Genomic DNA, 19701 nt, shown 5'->3' with positions numbered 1-19701 from the left:
AAAAACATACCTTCAGAATAATGTTCCTGCATACATCCCCCCTCCTCCGTCTTTCTCCAAGTGTCCTAATCACCCAGATACATGCAAAAATAAGAGAGCAATATGTCACATACCGTAGCAACTTTAGTCTGAAATGTTTAAAGTTAAAGTTTATTTGTATTCTTTGTAGGGTTATCAATAAAAGACCTCAAACGTATCTATATCTGTACATGTACAAGAACCATCAAAAATTATTCACAGAACAAAAATAAATCTTCTTTAGAACAAACCCAGGTAATGAAATGCAGATATGGATCTCACATGTGGAACACACTAAGTGCTACCAGCACAAAAATATGGCTTTAAAAATAAAATAAAACCTTGGGTTCTGTTTTTCTAAGGTGTATTTCTCTTTCTTGAAATAAAAAATAAATTATTTAGAGCTATCATTGTAAAATAGTCATGTGTATTAACACACTTTTATTAAGGCCCTGGAGATGAAAAACAAAAGCAAATTTAGAAGATAAGTTCCTCACAGGTGTGATTCAGGTTAATGTGCTGCTGTCTGCTTGAGTTAATTTTAACATGACTAGGAAATGTCTAAGCACCAGTCAAAATTTAAGCTTTACTATTTATTTCAACTTCTCTACAGGACAATGGTCATTGAATCAATCAGCATTTAACCTTTTGGTGAACTGGGAATTGAAAAATTTCCCTTGGGAGTTAGAGATGACATAGATATGATATTTCTACACAAATCTATGTACCCCCACACAGATGATGGAGTCCCGTAAAACACAGCTTCTGTGTTAATCTGTCTATAGTAGATACATCTGGATCTAGGTCCCGAACTAAAAAACTTCCCAGGGAAAACAAGGGCATCTGAATGAAAAATAAGAACTGAGTAGGAAGTTAAAATGCATGATAAAATTTGAGCAAAATTTGCTTTCCTTGGGTGGCTTACTGCATTTGCCAAGTCCCACTGGGGGCCGGGTTAGTTATGCAAACACCTGAGGAGTAACTGATCAGGAACCAAAACTACCTTTTTCTGGATCCCACTGATCTTCACTGATCTGAATCCAGATCAGTGAGATTCAACTTTCCTTCTATGACGCCCCAAGATATCAATAACGATACCTAGGGTCCTTGAGACAATGTCAAACCAAATCAATGTCAAGTTACTTTAACTTATATATATATATATATATATATATACACACACACACACACACACACACACACACACACACATAACACATATGGTACATTTCAAAAAAAGAGAGAACCACTGTCATAAAACCTAACAAATGAGAACATAAAATCTAAACCACCCAAGAAAGTTTGGGAATCACTGCTCCATAAAATGGATTAACATTCAGAAGGTGGAAGCCCTAGGAATTGTGTTTTGTGTGGGTGTGCACGTGTTGTCTCCAGATACCATGTTTCCATACATCTATGTATTTTAAGAGCAGGCAAGGCTGTAAATCCTGTTTCTCTGAACCTTTGGGCTCCTGAGAAGGCTGCTGTGCACAGGCCCCTTTTGGATCAGGTTATCTTCCTCGGGCTCTTTCACTCCTCATAAGATATTTATTTGATCTCATGCAAATTTCATCACCTTTGTCTTTCCTAAGCCCAAGAGCTTTAAAACTGGGTCATGAGCACAAGAAGAGAATGCTTCTAGAACTAATAATTACTCAAACACAAAAAGAGATTCTATTTAAAAAACTCAACACCCCAATATATCTTACTTTTAAAAAACTAGTAAAACAGGTCCTTTCAATTGACATATCGATAAAAACAAAGTATCCCAAATTCTTGGCCCCCAGGTAGGGGTGGGAAGGCAGCTGTTTACTGCTGGGCCAAGCAGGAGATTTCACTGCTGGACTTGGAAGGAAAAGGGGAAGGGAGAGGGTGGCCTCCAAAGGGGTGGCTGAAATTCAGTGAAGCCGTGGTGTGGGCTCCAGAGCTGCTGAGTCAGGCCCAGTGATAAGTCCAGTCTGCTGGCAAGCCTGGAGCTCAGGGTCACATGGGACTTGGTAATCCTGAAGAGGGTTCCTTCCTTAAGTTCAGGCCCACAACCAGCCTTCTCAGGAACTCCCAGCTGGAGATAACTAGAGCTAAACCTAGATGGAAGAAAAACAGACACTAGTGCAAGCTCACTTGATGGCGATCGTCTCGCCTGGGACTTCCAAGAAAGAACTCCCAACCTGGTGTACCTCTGAGGACAGCCAAAGGTCGACAAAACTGCAGATTCATAAACAAAGGCCACAAGAAGGCTAGTAAGTGAGAAGCCTGACTTCTAAAGTCAAGCTCATTCTCAGCAGTTGTAGACAGAAAATCCTACTTTTCCTTGCTCTGACAGCATCACAGGGAAAGGTGGAAGGAGACCAGAGAAAGCTAATTCTGACCAACTGGATACCAAGTGGAAAAAGCCAAAAGCTACCGCAGCATGGTTACCTCATTTTGCCATCTTCCCTTACTGACAGGTTGCCCTAGACCCCAATGGCACTTGGCCATAGGGCCTGGCACACTAGAAATGCTCCAGTGTTTGTTACAGTTCCTAGTTATAACCCCCCCACCCCGGCAGGGTTTGTATTGCAGACACTCGGGAATGTGATGACTCTTTTCGCTGCGCTGGCCCAGTGGTATAAAACGGGAGTACGAAGCTCTTTTCCTGCACTGTCCTATCAGCACTGTCCTTGTCAATGGCCAAGTCTGGTTGACAGCTGGGTGAGCATTTAGCATGTCCCGACCTCCAAATTCCACGCAGCCCTGGTCTCTGCCGCGCCCCACAATGCGGTGCTGTGCTGGGTAGAAGCCCAAGACTCGGCCATCTGAGGCCATCTGCTGCTTCACCATGCCCCTCCTCCCAGCAGCACAGAGGCTGGTGCCTATCTGGGCTGAGGAAAGGCAACTAAGCTATGCCTCCATCAAAACTCAGCTGTTGCGGCTTCTTCCATACTAAGGGGAAAAAACCTTTTCTACAGATTGCAGCATTCTCTAAAGAAAAACTCAAAAATATTTGGATAGAAACAGGCTCAAAGGATAATCTAACATTTAACATCTGGCAACAACTCTGAACTTCTAGCTTGCCTCTAACTTTATTATTTTTTACTCTCTTCTCTTCATTCGAGGTATCCTGATAATAAGAGGGCTGCATAATCTGTCCAAACATTTGGGCATTTACTCTTCCAAAGTAGGCAACTGTAAGGAGCTCCCACATGCCAACAAGATAAATCGCACCCACCAAAAACACATTTGATGCTTATGTCTCCAACAGCCCCCCAGTACAGGTAAGTTTATCAACCCTCTGTAATCCATAACCAGCACCTGAGAGCTCCCAAACCTCAAGCAAGACATCACTCATGTTACATACTTTAGGCCCCTGAAACCGACAATTCTCTTACCAGGTTTTCTGCAGCACAGCTTTTTACAAAGAATGAATTAGAATTAAACGTGGCTAAAGCTGAGAAATAGTGGACCTATGCTTACATCACCCCCTCCCAACAAAGGGCACTATTAAAGAATTAGTTAATTTAAATAAGTGATTTTGACCACAGTGTGCCCTCACCTTGGAGAGGAGAGGTAAGAATTTGTAAAATAACTACCAAGGGTCAAAAAAATACATGGCTACCAAACACGTGGGTATGAGGTCTGCAGATCAGATAAGCACTATGAGAAACCCCTGTTTTAGATCTCTGACTGGCAGAAATGGGAGTGTTAAGAAGGGAAATGTTTTAAAAGGTGCAACACAAAGACCCACCTGAGAGAGGGCAGCCCTAAAGTGTCAGAGCGCAAGCTGGGGCCTGCAAGACGGGCGCTTGGTGCCGCTGTCTGGGCTTCACTCAGAACAGGACCTGACAGATAAATGTTCCCTTCCAATTTTGTTATGTAGAAACACTCACTCCATACATACGGCTCCCTCAGGTCTTTTTTTCTCCCTCTCCCATTTACCTTTTAAAAATTTCCTTACAGTTTATAATTTAAAATAAACATCATTAACTTATTTGAGAAGTATTCTTTCTCAATAGAAACCACCACTCAGATCTTGCTTAAAGAGATTCAAAACCCTTTTAACATTGTATTTCACAGCACAGAAGGCATGGATGTTTCCTATTTGTGTGGTTATATGTACACGTGTGAATAGATATGTATATATACTTGTATATATAATGGCTAACATGTAACATTCTATACTTCTGGTAATCAGGGTTGCATTCAAGATGACATTTCACATCTTTGGAAAAAAGGAAATCCTTCAGCTTGCATGACTGTTTCTGTCCTACACTACAGCCAATTATAAACTTACTGGTGAAACAGTCATTACTGACAAATCTACTAAGAGCAGGGGAGTACCAAGCAGAATGCACTGCCTTGCACTTTGGGTTTCTTTTCTTACAAGAGGAGACATCACTTTCCAGAGAGTGATGCCTCAGATATGGATTTCCTTTCCAAGTTTTACTTAGGCCACTACAGAAAAAAACAATTTAAAAGTTAAAGATTGAAATAAGATTACCCTGCCCAGAAATATGCTAGTACAATGAATAAAATGTTTATCCCAAATAAAAATTATAATTCACAAATAGAAAATATTTAAATAGGAAATATTCAGAAATTTCTGCTATGGTATGGTTAGCCCTTTTCTGTGTGGAAGAAAGGGTGTCTGTTTGGATGGTTCATGGACAGCATATTGGAAGAATCTCTCCAGGGGAGAGTAAACCCTGTTGGTGACCTGCTGCCATCATGGGGGCGGGAAGGGCAGTGGGTGTGGGAAGGTGAAGATGGTGTGTAGAGACACAGATGTTTAGTTTTGTAAACTCTGAAGAGAAAGAGAACACTCTTTATTACAACTGGGGTAAAAAAACAGCCCCTATCTAAAATGGAAAATTCCATCTGCTATAGACAGAAGGAGATAAACATCAACAGGAGTTCAATAGAAATCACTCCTCAAGTCCAGTTTTGATGCAAGAGCTCTTGTCTGTGTCCTCTGAAGCAGCGTATCCCCAAAGCGGAGTCGCTATACATTCAGAGACAGTCTTGGGTGATCAGTGGGATAAAATGTTTTGTTTGGATCTTAGTATTTGCATGTTTCCCTCATGGGCAAGGGGGCTGGAGTGGGTTTTTTTTAACTGGCAGACGAATCCCTGAAAAATTCATTCTGACAATGTCCTATTATACGCCGTGCGCTTCTACCAAACAGACAGACAGACAGACACTGGGTCTCTACCTACTGAACCGCTGGGCTCAGTTCTCACTCACACATAGCTCCTACCTTCCTCCTCTAACAACTGCAGTGCTTTCAACGGAGGACAACAATAATAAAAATAGCAATAATTAAAAAGGTAATCTACATTATTAACTTCCTTTGGGTATATTACAATGGTATTTTCTGTACATGGCCCAGAACTAAGTTCCCTATGTACACAGAGACACGGGGGAAAGCGTCGACCTCGGGTCTTAGCCTTATGCCCTGAAAGACAAGGTTCCTTCTTCATCTGAGAGTTTCTCGCCAAAGTAGTAACATTCTGTAAACCAGGCGGGGCTGGGTGAAGGGCTGGGGACAGGAGAGCGGGGACATTTCCTTCTGTCTCCTCCCACCGTCTGTCTGGTCACCAAGGCCATCAGCAGCTGCTGTTTTTGAATTCACCATTCTCCGTGATGGAAAGCTTGGTGGGGTTGGTGGGAGAGATGCCATTGCGGACCTGCATGCTGTACCGCTCCTTCACCTGGGTCAGCGCGCTCATCAGTCTGGTGTTGGCCGAATCCAGGGACACGATCCGTTTTTCCTACAACACACCAATCATGGCTTTATTCCAGCTCCACGCAGGAAATCACACCGTAGTGCTCTCTTTCAAACGACTGTTCTAACGCTTGCTATCACACAGCCGCACGCACGATGCTCCCCGGACAAATGGAACGTCTCTGCCTCTTTCTGCACACTGAGCCCACCGGGCTGTGCTTATTTTCTCTTTCTGTACTTTCAGCACAGCAGGATTTGTTATTAATAATCCCTCTGGACACTAGGTACCATGTAAAAATGACACCGTGTGTTACTTCAGACTATGCAACACAGGGGTCAAGCTGCCTGACTGTATTAAGTGCTTTTGGTCAAAATTAAAACATGGACATTAGGTGGCAAAGAAAGAAGCACCAGAGGTTTCATTTCACAGAGAAGTGCAAGGGATCTGTGGGTTCTCAGCCCCACCGAGGGCATGGCAGCCGCACTTGCAGAGAACTCACATTGTGCTCAAAATTAAAAACAATACATGGTGGCAGTTTATAGTCACCAACAAAGTGAGGATGCAACACGCAAGAAGGGAGAAAGCAGCCAAAAGCTCAGACCAGGGAGTTACTTGGATACAGGGAGGGAGGTGTGGCCGAGGGGGTGCTGTAAACATAACACATGAAAACAAACAGAGAACACAAGCTCCTGGACTCATTCCAGCTCAGAGTTACTCCTGGAAAGCTGCCCGATGTGGGGACTGCTTTCCTTTTAGTTTTGAGTCTCTGAAGAAGAAAAAAAGCTTTAGAACCAATATTTTGGAACCAAAGGGTGTTGAATACACACACATACAAAAAAAAGGGGGGGAGGGAGGGCCAAAAAAAAAAGGGCAATCTCAAGAAAAGTAGGCCATCTAAGTTAAAAAAAAAAAAAAAATCACCCCATCAAAATATTATCAGTCTTGCAAAGAGAAGCTAATCCTAGCTTCAGCAGTGATGTAAATCATTCCAGAAGCTAATGCTGAGAAGAACCAGCTTTACCTATGCCCATGAAATTAAAAAGAAAATAGCACGTGAGGAACAACCCCAAAGCCAAAAGGAGCTTTCCTACCCTGGGAGGTTTTGCATTTATGGGGAAAAGCATGCTAAGGAGAGGCGTGGTCAGGTTGAGAGGATACAGAAGGGCGGAGGCTTTGACGCTGCTCCTTGCTGTTGAAGCAGCAGCCACACAGGGCCCATGGGGGGGGAGGGGGATCCAGAATAAAGACCACTGCCTGGGGTGGGGGTGGGGAATTTAGGTAAAGGACAGACATAGGATCAAGTGATGCTCCCCTGCTGCGGGCAGGGGGAGGGACCTGTAGGGCAGCAGTGGGGTGGTCATGGTTCCAAAAGTATGAAAAAACCCAGCTCACACTTATTATCATTAAAAAAATTCTTCCTTTTCCTGATGGAAAGCTCAGGTGGTAAGATACCCAAAATCAGCATTATTAACTAACCACTAATCTAGTAAAGTGTGCTTTTGACTTTGGGAAGGTGAGTGCCTCATTGTAAGAACAGGCAAAACTCAAGAAAGAAAGATCCATGAGGCTTTTAAAAATAATTAAAAAATCACAGCCAGTGGAGTTTACTGGGACAACAAGTATAGATCTTTTCTAATTCAGCAGGTAAAGATCAGCCATTGGTTACCAGAAAACAAGGGTGGGAGCCAAATCTGATATTTTACCCTACGGTTAGGAATGATCTCTACACAGAAAAATGTAATTTCTTGAAATAATGAAAAAAGAAAATATATTTCAGCATTAGGATAATCTTATTATAAGGCCCCCATCCATACCAAGGAATGCAGGATTTTCCAGGTTCAATAAAAAAATTAGACATTATGAAAAATTATTTGATTCTTAAAGAGTCACAAAGAAGGTTAAGAGTATTTGTATTTATTTATTGACCATGAGAGTAACAACAGAAGCCAAGCTACCCCCCTGCACAAACAGTTGAAAGTTTCCAAGTGGAGAAACTCCCTTTTGTAATTTCCCTCACTGTCAAATAAAACAAAAAGTAAAAGAAAAAAAAATCAAATAGGGACTTTTGAGGTTCAAGTTTAGGTGACAAAAGATGCTCTGATGCTGCGATTCTGCCTGGATTGAAAGACAACGATCTGGTCCAGGCCTGAGATTAACGATGCCAAGGGTGGGGAGTCAGGAGCTGGAATGTGTAGGAGGCCAGTGCACTGGGCCAGGGCTGGGAACTGCTCGGCTAGAGAACGACAGGGTTTACTTGCCTGTTTGAATAATCTCATCTCCATTTAGGACCTGTAATTTAACACAGTGGAGGTATCACTTGCAACAGTAACTAGGCAGCTGCTCGCTTCTCAGAGGAGGAAGCCCTTCTCTGTTCTCCATCTGAGTCACATGGAGAGATCCTGGAGGGGGGTGAAAGGTGGCACAGTCCCTGGTCTGATGTTTGAGAAATGGTCCCTTAGTACCATCACCAGGATCCCCATGGCCATGCTACAAGGTTCAGGATGGTGGACCTGCCCTCACCAGTGGAGTGCTCATCCTCTGTTCCAGTTAGAAAGCGGCTGGCCCAGGCTGGCGACATGAACTGACTCAAGGAGACGGAGAGGCTGAATTCAGGGATAAGCCTTTCCTGTAGGGACACAGGGCTGCTGAGAGAGGTGAAAACCAGTTCACTGGGAATCTGGTCTTTAGAGTTTTGGGAAATGCTGGGCTCAACTCTAGTATAAGGAGAGACGCTGTATTCATTTCAGAAATGTTTTTTGTACTACTAGTGGCACCAAGGAAGATGTCAGGGATGCAAAAGTATGGGTTACCTCACTGGGAAGCTTTCACCCCCAAACATCTCTTCATTCTATAAAATGATGCCAGAAGAGCTGCTCTGCATTAAACACTTGAGATGTAAGATTCCTCCTTACAAAGGAAAGAATCCAATACAAAAAGTCATTCATTACAGAGGGTGCCAAAGGATGTTCATAGTCTCCTGCTATAATAAGGTTTTAATGTATCAGTAAGACAACAGCTGGAACTGGGAAACCTACCTTTTTAGGAGATTACAATTTTTTTAAACTGGCTTTAGTGTTTGGTTTGTGTTGTGCACAGTGCAGTGGTTTCCATATGTGGTCCAGTGGATTTCCCAGCATTCTTTAGGGATCCCTAGTGGGCCTCTGGTAGAAAATTTACTGTATAGTAAAGCCTATGTTGGAATCAGTAATTGATGATATTTAGCCAGCTTTGGTGTGATGTGACCTATTATTTGAGACTGGTTCTTGTTGTTGAGTGGTCAGTAGGAGCAACTAGAAACTGACCTATGGAAGGTGCCTCTAGTTTTACCAAGTAGTCCATGCAATCAAACCATTTGAACACCACTGCCTTGAGGGATGGGCACAAAATATTATCTAGTTGAGCTAGACCACAAGTCTGGTGCTTTGAGGGTAATATTTCTCCCATTCCTGAACAGTGCCACACTCCTGGTTAACTGACAGAAGGTCGTTGTTTTTCAGTGCTTTTGAGCCCTGATAAATCCAATTCCCTCTCTTGCTTTCACCTTCTATACCTAGGACTCCTGTTTCATACCCAGTCATCTTGCCCTAGATGTCAAAACAGGGAGGGGGGGTGAGCTAATGATGAGAAGCTGATGATGAAGTTGTCTTGATGAACCACCGAGAAAGGGCAATACTGCATGCAGAGCCACCACTATGACACACCCACACTCCCTTTGCTAACTGTCTTAGGCCAGCTGAAATTATTAAAATGGTCTGTTGTAACTTATTAGAACTAAAATCTTTCCTGGTGTGGCTATTAACAGAACTCTCTTTGCTTTGTTTTGTCATATTGAAAACTCCAAAGTGAAAACTTGCCGACACTAGCTTTCCTGATTAAACTGCTCTCTTTGTCCAGGCTCTTTCTCTTAAGCATTTGGGATGAGTTTTTATAGTACGTACAGAGAGATGGCCTTGTCTCCACTACCCTTCCCTCACCCACCCTGGGGATACCTAGAAAGGTTTTTAAAAAAGAACCAAGTAAGATAATTACAACAGAAGTTTCTTCTGCTATTCAGGGGGTCTAAATATTCAGAAACTACAGAGTTCAAGAGTCCAAAATATTCTGGGAGCTATGCTGACAAGAGAGCACCACAACCCACTCGACTTCCAGGTCAGGTGTGTCTGAAGGAGTACGAGGCCCATGAAACATTCTTCCCATGGCTGTGCTTTCAGCCTCACCCCCAGTGCCTCTGAAAAGAAAACTCCATCCCAGAACCTAGACTGAAGGTGGCAAGTGCACATTTGAGAGCATGGTGGGCTCTAACACAGACTGACTGCTGGCTGACGTGCAGAGAAGAGAGAACATGAAGTCCTTGCTCCCAATTTTATTTCATAGCTGAGGGATATGGTATGTGCTTACGGGTGAGAAATGCCAACCTGGCTGGGTTGTCTTCAGGCAGGTGACACATTCAGTGGGCAGACCAGACATTTTCAAAACCGTACCTGCCTTCTGTGATTTGTTTCGCTCTAAGACATACGACCAAATTTGCACTGATAAAATGAAAAAGAATTAAGGAACATTTTCTGCCTGCTGGATTTTGTTCTGATTACTGATGTGTCCCTGTGAGGTACTCTTGGCAGTCATCACACCATTGCTGTCACAGGTATAGGCTATAGTGAGCAGAGGCCCAGACTGATTTCATGAATAGAAAGAGGCACTGCAAGCACAGCCAACAAACCAGGGCAACCAAGCAAATTCCAAGCATCGATGCCAAGCCCTGAACCAAAGGAATAATAGGGAAAGGTACCTTTGACAACCCTGTCTGTCCCCTACAGTTCCACTTCTGTCTGGGGATACAAGTTGATGGCACAGTGGAAGTGACTGACAAGACTGTGAACATCACAGCCAAGCAATGGTCAGTGGAGGTCACAAGCCAGACACATGCAGTGTACTTTTACCCCCTTAGAGAATGCCCTACTTTCCATAAGGAAAGAAGTAAAGCCCATCATGCACTAGGTTGAGATTTGTCAAGCAACTGCACTAAGCAAGCTAATACTTTGCTGGGTTAACAGATTTGTCACCAGTGAAAGAAAGAAGTCAGAGGTCACATAGAAACTCTTTTTAACCTTCAAAAGGTAATGCCGAGAACTTTTCAATGTCCCATTTTCCAGTACATGCCTTGGCATTTGCAAGGTGTGGGAAGTCAGGAAATGACAGTTAATACAAACAAGTGCCTTCTACCAGATTCTCAGCCTGCTTACCTGTGCATCGATTATTTTCTGCTTTGCATCAATAACTGCTTGCATCTCAGCATGATCCTTCTTTAACTCTTCTTCCACAGCCATCAGCCTAGAACATGGCAGGGAGGACACATCAGCCTCTTCAAAGAGAGGGCTACATAACGCAGAGGACAAGAAACCCACTCTTCATAGTTCAACACTGCCACTCCTTCCCCATCAAAGATCTGAAACCACGCGCTCTTTCTTCCCTCCTACCTTGGAAGACATCGGATGTTAATTTCTCTACCTGTGACTAGGTTGCTCATATTTTCATCTCCTCCGGGACTGTATTCTCATATCACTTCCTCCCTCATATCCTTCAGCACAACTTATTTCATCTTAAAATATCCAACCACTCAACAAAACCCAACCAACCTTCTCCTAATCTCAAGTTATCCGCGACAGCTGTCCTTTCTCTTCCCTGCACAGGTAGGTCCTCAAAGAGGTCTAGTTTCTTTCTCATCGACCACTCACATCTTACCCCACTGATGTTTAAACCCCATCAAACTGCCCTCTGTAAGACTGTACGGGTGAAACAACAGACCTTTTCTGTCTTCAGTTTACTTGACCTCTCCTCAGCACAGTGGTTATGCACATGGACTCTGGAACTTGACTGGCTTCAATCCTAGTTGCACTGCTCAGTGACCTTGGGCAAGTGACTTAACCTGTTGCCTATTTCTTTACTTGTAAAATGAGAATAATAATAATGCCTACCTCAGAAACTGGCATTAAACAAATTATTATTAACAGATTAAACAAGTTATTATTTGTAAAGGACTCAGAAATGGGCCTGGCCCATAGTAAGTGCTATGTGAGTGTTGGGTAAAACTGACGCTCCCTTAGTCTCCCTTGACATCCTCGGCACTCTCTCTCGGTTCTCTGGCCCTAATGATGTCCAATAAAATCCTTTCTCTGTTTTTGGACTCTTTTGTGAAAAACTAAGCTAGTCTTGGACACTGAATACTTAGGTTTTTAAAACCCAGTTCTCCTCTAAGATTCAAATGCATCATTAAGTTTTTTTTCTGATTGTTATGATGAAAGAAAACAGACCACCTCTATCGTCAAAGGAAGTACACGAAGGTCTCTCATTTAGAAAATTTTAAGAGATATGGTCAGTCATCACCTTTGTGCTAAGCACCACGAGCATATGCAGAGCTGCAAGTGGTGCTGCCGCCGTTCCTACAGGAGTGTCTGCCCCCTTCCCACCTCTCTGGGCGCCCGGCTCCCCGCGCCCGGCGCCAGGTGGCCCTGACCTGCTGATGATGCTCTTCATCTGGCTGTCCTTCTCCTCCTGCTGCCTGCGCAGCCGCTCCTCGCTGTCCTCCAGCCGGGCCTTGTACTCCAGCAGCAGCTTCTGCATCTGCTGCTCCTGCACCAGCAGCCGGCGTTCATACTCCTCCAGCCGCCGGCTGGACACTCGCAGGCGCTCCTTCAGCTTAGTGATTTCCTGTTCATACTGGAGGAGAGGAAAAGAGTTTCATGCACGGGTTGCAGAAATTAGTGATTTGCTTCTTAGAAAAGAAACCCGGGGCAAGGTAGCTGGATGCCGTCTGAACTGCCATCCCATGTGCTGCTGAAGTTCTTGTAAATTATCAACAGGCTCAAATGGCAATGGAGCTCTGCCCTCCTCCTAAAATTACATGTGTAATGTTAACTTGGCACTCTAAATCTATATATTTATTTGTCTCTCTGCATATTAAACTACCAGCTGCTGCAAGCTGCATACAATCTGTGATGGCATCAAATGGGAGCAGGAAAATAAAATGATCGAGCACTTAGAAGCCTGACAAATCACTTGAAAGGAACCAAAAGTCAGTTGTTGACAAGAGAAAAGGTTCTGTATCATTGCCTGTACTGTGGGGTCTTGGGCATGACTTGGCTCATCAGATTGCCATCCTTCCCTCTACTGGAATCAGCCCTGCAGAAAACAAGCAACATTTCTATAATGTCAAACTCTACTAAATCAATAAACAGAATTTTATGGCAGAGTAGACTATTGCTCCTTTTTCTCCAAATATAAAAGCATAAAATATTGAGATCACAAGCATTAAGCCAAAGGCCTACATGCTCTCTAGGGCTGATCACTACTGCCCCTTGGCCCATTTTCACGATGTGGTTCACCTGCCCACTTTGTTTCTTCTTTCTGGAACACGGAGGTCTTTTTCTTGCTAAAGCTTTATATAAATAGAGCTTTATATAATTCAATTGGTTATATGGACCTTCCTTGTGCTGAAGTTGCTGTGGGTGGGGTCTGAGTACACTGGAACGTCAGACTTCTAGGTGAGGTGAGAAGCATAGGCTTTCTTATAGATGGCCTACATAGACTCATCAGGAATTGGTGATAAATCTGTAAGGCACTTTGTAGAATGCAATCTATTTTCACATAATGTCCCATTTAATTGATAATCAGATATTTACTTCTGCTTATTCAACAACATGGTCCTAAACGATGCTGAAGGTCAAAGGTGGCAATTTTTAGGACACTCTGAAGAAGCATCTGCATCAGTGAGTGTGTTTGGGTCATGCTGATAGGTAAGCAGAAGCGAGCTGTCTGGTTGTTAGTCAAATAAGATTAGGCCATATATGATGTCAAGGTTCCTGTTTGATATTTTTTTTCCGTGTCAACTTTTGTTTAAAAAACAAAACAAAACTGAACCAATAGACAGTTAATGCCTTTTTAAAAAATCATCCATAAAGCCAGAAATTCTTTACCCAGAAAAGGCAAAAAGAAAAAACAAACAAATACAAAATCATTACCAAGATAGAGAAAGAAAGTCTAGTCCAAGGGAAGTTCTGGCCTTGGATGAAGACTACCAACCAGTTTATAGAAACACTAAATAAGTGCCTACGATGACTAGAAACAAATAGTATTCTCCAAATTAAGGCAACCTACATTAAAAAAAAAAATAAAAAAATAGAGCTAATGCCCTCTACCCCAGCTTGATGGATGTTTTCTGCGTATTTCCACATAAGGACACTACCAGTTATTATCCACAGGCATGCATATGATGGTTAACATAGAGCTGGTGCTGGAGCTGGGGAGGGGCACATCAGGTCCCTGGCTAGACAACTTGTCTGCGGCCTGTTACTGGTGGGGCAACACATCAGTAGAGACGGACTCAGCCCTACCTTCTCAGCGTGCTTGGCTTCATCTTGATTCTGCTCAGCCTCCTCCACATCCTCTTCATACTGCCCATTGTTCAGGACCCAAGCTGCCGTCCTCTCTACTGGGGACATTGTGGCAGAGTCCACAGGTGACTGAACCTGCATCAGAAATACTTATTAGCACCTCCCAAGGCTGCTCATCCACTAGTTATGTTTCACAAAGACAGCTATTCTTGGAAGACATAACTGTGATCCCTGTTTTCTACTGTTCAGTAGTAGTTTGAGATAAAGTAGCTACTAAAATAACAACTTTACTGTTTGGAACTTATTACATCAGGCAGCTAATTCGATAGTTTTTGTGCTTTATACAGTTAACAAGATATTGCTTGAATGAACTTTCTTTTCCTGTGATTTGTTATAGCAACTATTTGAGTGCCTCTAAATATACTGCAAATTAACGAGAAATTAGCCCCTAAAAGCATTAAAAACAACAATTCGCTCAGGTAATCTCAGCTTTAACTGTTAAATGAGAAGATGTAAAAAAAAGCGCAGTTTCATTCCACTGGTGATGGTGGTAGTTACCCTATCTTCAGGATTAGCAATGTCCGGTGAATTACGAGAGATTGTACAATGGGAACTGGGCATTCAGGTCTAGTTCTATTTCATTGGTTGAATCTGATTTTCAGCCGCTTCCTAATATATCCTAGCACCTTGCCTGACATATGGTAGGTGGTAAATAACTGTCGAAAAAAATAAATGTGACCAATATTAACTATGCCTTGTACTCATGATAAAACCTTTACACAATTATAAAGAGATGAAAAAGTAATATTGAACAAATCAAAATTAGTTATTGTGTTAGGTTAGAAGAAAATAGAGGTGATTTTTGTTTCAAAATTATATGGAAAAACCTACATACTGTTTCTTACATTTTTTTCTATTGGTCTTAAGTATGGTCTTATTTCCTAATTAGATTGTCAATCTTTGAGGCATGGCACCATATCATATAGTTGTTTTTTTGGGGGGGAACGGTAGTGGTTATATAATTGTACAAAAGGTGCTTCATGAAATATTTGTTGATATCCTGGACAGAATTCATTACTATAAGTTATTACTAAGGGGAAGGTACACTGCTTTTCCTCTAACCCTCCTAGTGATAAACTACACTTTACTGCCACAGAGTGATAAAGTGTAGCAAAGGCTCCTCAAGAATTGTTTCATCTCTTTTATAAGCTGGGTAGACAGCAGAACTTATTACCTCCCATTTAGAGTCAAAGACATTGAGAAGAAAGGTTGGTGAGCAGTTCAGATCCCACTTTGCTTTGCTGTAGCCTAGGGAAGAGCTTTTACAGCCCCCGCCTTTCAACAGCGGATCATTAAAGAAAATAAAGGATGAAAAAAGAGAGAAAGTAAAGGAGTAGAAATCCCTATTAGGAACATATCTTGCTTGAGATAAAGCTGTATAGGGTTTCCCTGGGAACAATCATAATGCTTTAGGGCAAAAGTGTCTGAGACAGCAGTTCCGCTGACCCCGTAATTAGTCATAGCCTGGCTATGCTGAGGACAACTGAGAACAGGCCAGCCCCCTGGTTCCTGGCTAGTATTTACTGGATATAAATGAGACTTGTTGGTTTCAGCTTCTGCACAGTCTGAAACAGTCAGGTTCTCATCAACAAATAACACTTCTGCTATCAACACCAAAGAAGGGCGGACTGAATTACTAAGCAATGTCTGAGAGTTGCCACAAGAGGTTGCTTAGGGAGGGTCAACAAACCCAACTGTGCCAACTACAGCATCATTCCAACAGGCTGGTCAAGTACCAATTTTAAGAGCCTCTTCAAATTTGAATTTCTGAGTTTAGGTAACAAGCTACATCTCAACTACTCACACAATGTAGATAAAGTCTATTATGGGTACAGAGTACATGGTGCACAAAAAACAAAATGAAGAGGAAAATGAGAAAAAATAAATCCGAACAGAGTCTGAAAAGGGACATAAATGAAAGTTCCCTGAAAAAAATTCCTTCTGTAGATTGTTTCACTGGAATTTTATTTCCTTCCCACTCAGGAGATGGAGGAGACCGAAGCTAGTTACAGTGCCAACAATGGCCACTCCTTTGTGCTCAGATACAAACGGAATTTGCATGGGACAAAGCCACTGATAATTGCAGCCGCCCACAGAACAATCTCCACAAAGAAATCCTCTGGTTTTGGGTAGAGAAGAATTCTCCAACACGATTTGCAATTAAAATATGTAAAGGAATTTGCCTGAAAAATGCGCTGATTATATAGAACTTCAGCGGCTTCATGGGAGTAAGATGAGAAAAGCTGGCAAGAAACAGAAGGGATTTTAAAAAATAACGTAAGTTCAAAAGAATGAATCATCTGCATAGAAAAAGCCAGTATAGAAAGACCAGAAACTTGAGCAATCGAAATATAATGATTTATGGTTTAACTGATATGAGGACCAGTTAACTGATAAGAGTACTGGCAAAGGCATAAGCAAAGGTGACTGAAGCTGTGCTGGGACATCTCACTGTGCCCCGCCCCGCTTCATGCCAATACAATAGAGACATTCTCCAGCTCATTAATGGCTGTGACAATTTTAAACTGGTTGTGTGGAGACTGGATAAATTTCCTACCTCCCATCTATCACCCATAGAAACATGTACTGAGTGCTTATGTGATAGTGTTATATTTTCCGATAGCACAAATACTATAAACGACGACTGAACAACCAGTGAGCCACGGGCTCTGGGAACTGATGACTGCATGATACAGGAGGAGTGGGTAGGCATTCCTCTCTTTTGTCCAGGGCTGGGCCGAAGTCACTGGTCACTGTCAACCTCAAAAGTAGAGGGCCCTTCCCTGTCCTGCCCCTCTCTGCCAATCTGATATCCTTCTCTAGTCCCTATCTCACCCTCAGGGCGCTCAAAGTGCACTAAGCCCCCTAGTAGGTAGGTGTCTGCCTCTACACAGTCAGTATCCCACCTCTAAAATTACTTATCTTTCTTCTCTTGACTCAATAAACACTTACGTTCTCTTAAAGGAGTTCTCAACTAGAAGCTAGCATAAAAGCAATGTGTGGAAACTAATTCACAATAAGGTGTGAATGACTGGTAGCCTCCTAACTGGCAAATTAAATGCATATATATGAGATATATACAGACATATAAGCAGTTAATAAGCATTTTCATTTAAAGAAAAGGAAAACTATATATTATTATATAATTTTTATTTTCTTTAAGTGGAAATGCTTATTAAATCAAATGAATTGGTAAAATTTGGGGAATGCAACAAAATAAAAATGAAAAATTTAAGACTGAAGAAAATCTTTATTTCTCAGGAAAGAATGACTAACTAGGGGGCTTTGCCCAGGAAGTCAGCTACCAGAAGCAGCTGAAGTTGGACATGTTTCTCATCCCTTCCTTTTTTTCTGTATCCAAGGATTCTGTACATGTTCTAATTTTTTAAACAATAATGAAAAAATAGTTATTAAAGTAGGTGCAAGGGCTCTGATCACAGTAAAGTGGAGGCAGAAGCAGCAAATTATTAAATGCCTATCTATAAAAATGCAAATATATTAAAGAGATACATTGGGGTTTTATTGTGTTCTCCTCTGATAAGTTATTTTGCTGACAAAGGCCTTTTTTACATCACGAAGCTCCCTAGTACTTATAAAGTATGATTAGGTTTCAAAAAAATTCTATAAATACAAAACTTTTCAGGAGAAAAATCTTTTACAGATGAAAGAAAGAAATTTTCTCTCTCTCTTTCACTCTCTCTCTCACATACACATTCCTAAGGTTATTAGTTTGTTTCAAAGAACAAAATATATATTGGTGCCTCGTGGGAAACCTTTTCATCAAGAAGAAAAGATTTTGTCAGTCATATATTAAACTGGACGTGATACTAGCTGGGCTTGTTGATGGAAAGAGAAAATATAAGGCAGTTGTGAATGTCTAGAATACCTGCCAACCACTTGGGTGTCTGTCTTTCCCCCCCTCCTTCACTTTGCCTCTAGGTGCTCAGGTGCTTATTTTTCTAGCCATTTCCAGGAAAAGGCACATGGGGTTGATATTTCCATAGGGAATTGGGGAATGGAGCGGGGAGTAGTTATATTAAACTCTCGGCTCAGAATGCAAAACTTTATTCTGGAAGTTTAAGAAAAAATATTTAAGGAGGATTAATATCCAGATTCCCAAAATACTTTCTAGTTGATTTGGCCTACAGCTTTCATAGGCTAAGTGTCTAATTACTCATTCAGCACGACAGATCTGTTCTCAGTGCTGAGTGAAGGGAAGGAAAGGCTCCTGCATGGCTGGTACAGAGTGTCCTCAGGGTGGTGAGCCAAGCTGCATTCTGCTGCCTCACATCACCAGGAGTCTCCCAAACCTCTTATTTCCTCTTCCTATTTAATGGTGGCAGAAATAGTTTTAAGTGGAGACCTTGCTAGCCACTGGGTTTCCCAATGATTTCTACACAAAGGCCCGAGGAAACAGCTGGACGAGGTAGAAGCCAGGCCGCCCAGCACTCGCCCTACCTGCTGCGTCTGCTGTCTCTGGATGGCTCTCACTTTGGGAACAGGGCTCTCTCTGGAGGAAGAGGACTGCTGCCGGGACCGGCTTCCGTTCTGCACAGGCTCGGCCACCAGGGCTGCCGAGGCCACCGATATGCTCCCCGTGCTCCGCAAGGAAGCACTGTGTGGCAGGGATGGCAGGGCTTTGGCTCGGGCACCCAACCCGGCCTGGTCCATTTTTCGGATCTGGGCCTGCCCAGTACTATTCTGCCGGGGCAGGGCAAGAGGTATGTGTCTGTCTGGCACAGGGTGTCGCCTGGAGAAGTCCTCGCTCTGAGTGCTACGTTTGCTGAAGTCCTCCATGCTACTATTGCTGGGTCCGCTGACTTTGAAGTCTTCGCTGTTACTTTGGCTTCTGGAACTGGCAGTGCTTAGGTTCTCCAAACTGGAATCCACGGAGGCCTTTGGCATTGCTGGGATTGGGTTACTGAGGTGATAGACGGGGTTCTGGAATGACAAGGGCTGGAGGCTGCCCGGCTGGTTCAGGGCAGGGTGCAGGGGCCTCCTCACTTGGGGTGCGCTCTGGGGTGTGCTCTGGGTGTCCCGCAGCTGCTTGATGCTGGCCACCTGGGTTATGGAGAGCTGGCTTCCGGTCAGGCGCAGAGGCACGTCGAGCATGACGGACGCGTGCTCCACCTGCGCAGCGTGCGTGTCCTGGAGGTCCATGAGGGACACGCTCCGGCCGTTAGGAAGGCTACCTTCCTTCTCATCCTTCTCAGAGTAAGTCATGCTCTGGGAGGAGGCCTGCTGAACCAGCAACAATGTTTTCCCCCTGAAATAGCTGTCTGTGTTGTCCTGGCCTGGAGACTTTAGTTTATGCAAATCACTGGAAAAGGAAAGGACCCTTAATTACTCTTGAGACAAATCCAACATAGTTAAGATTCCTCAATGCAGTCACCTAAACTCTTCTGAAGGCTCACAGGCCCAGAGTGGATACTAACATCTAACCTCAGATTTCATCACTACCATTCTTAGAATAAAACCCAGCATTTTTAGTTTTTCTCCAAAGGTGGAGAATACTACTGTGTGTGCCACTCCAT

General features: G+C 42.9%; 1 protein-coding gene across 2 annotated transcripts in view; it reads right to left on the bottom strand.

Moving 5' to 3' along the window:
• Positions 1-4804: 4804 nt before the first annotated feature.
• RASAL2 (RAS protein activator like 2) overlaps positions 4805-19701 on the bottom strand; it is a 212989-nt gene continuing 198092 nt past the window's right edge. The window contains exons 14-19 of one of the 2 annotated variants that reach the window (XM_087827943.1): positions 18626-19487; positions 14108-14242; positions 12232-12434; positions 10961-11048; positions 7979-8009; positions 4805-5765 (exon numbers count right to left, since the gene is read on the bottom strand). In XM_087827943.1, coding sequence (XP_087684069.1) covers positions 5623-5765; positions 7979-8009; positions 10961-11048; positions 12232-12434; positions 14108-14242; positions 18626-19487 — 1462 coding nt within the window. In that variant the 3' untranslated portion in view covers positions 4805-5622. The remainder of the gene's footprint in view (positions 5766-7978; positions 8010-10960; positions 11049-12231; positions 12435-14107; positions 14243-18625; positions 19488-19701) is intronic. The other variant, XM_016205041.2, reaches the window with a different exon arrangement.

This window comes from Miniopterus natalensis, chromosome 19 (assembly GCF_054644295.1).
Source record: "Miniopterus natalensis isolate mMinNat1 chromosome 19, mMinNat1.hap1, whole genome shotgun sequence".
Classification (NCBI taxonomy): Eukaryota; Metazoa; Chordata; class Mammalia; order Chiroptera; family Miniopteridae; genus Miniopterus; species Miniopterus natalensis.
The sequence above is the reverse complement of the archived record's forward strand: the minus strand, read 5'-3'. Positions and strand labels throughout refer to the sequence as shown.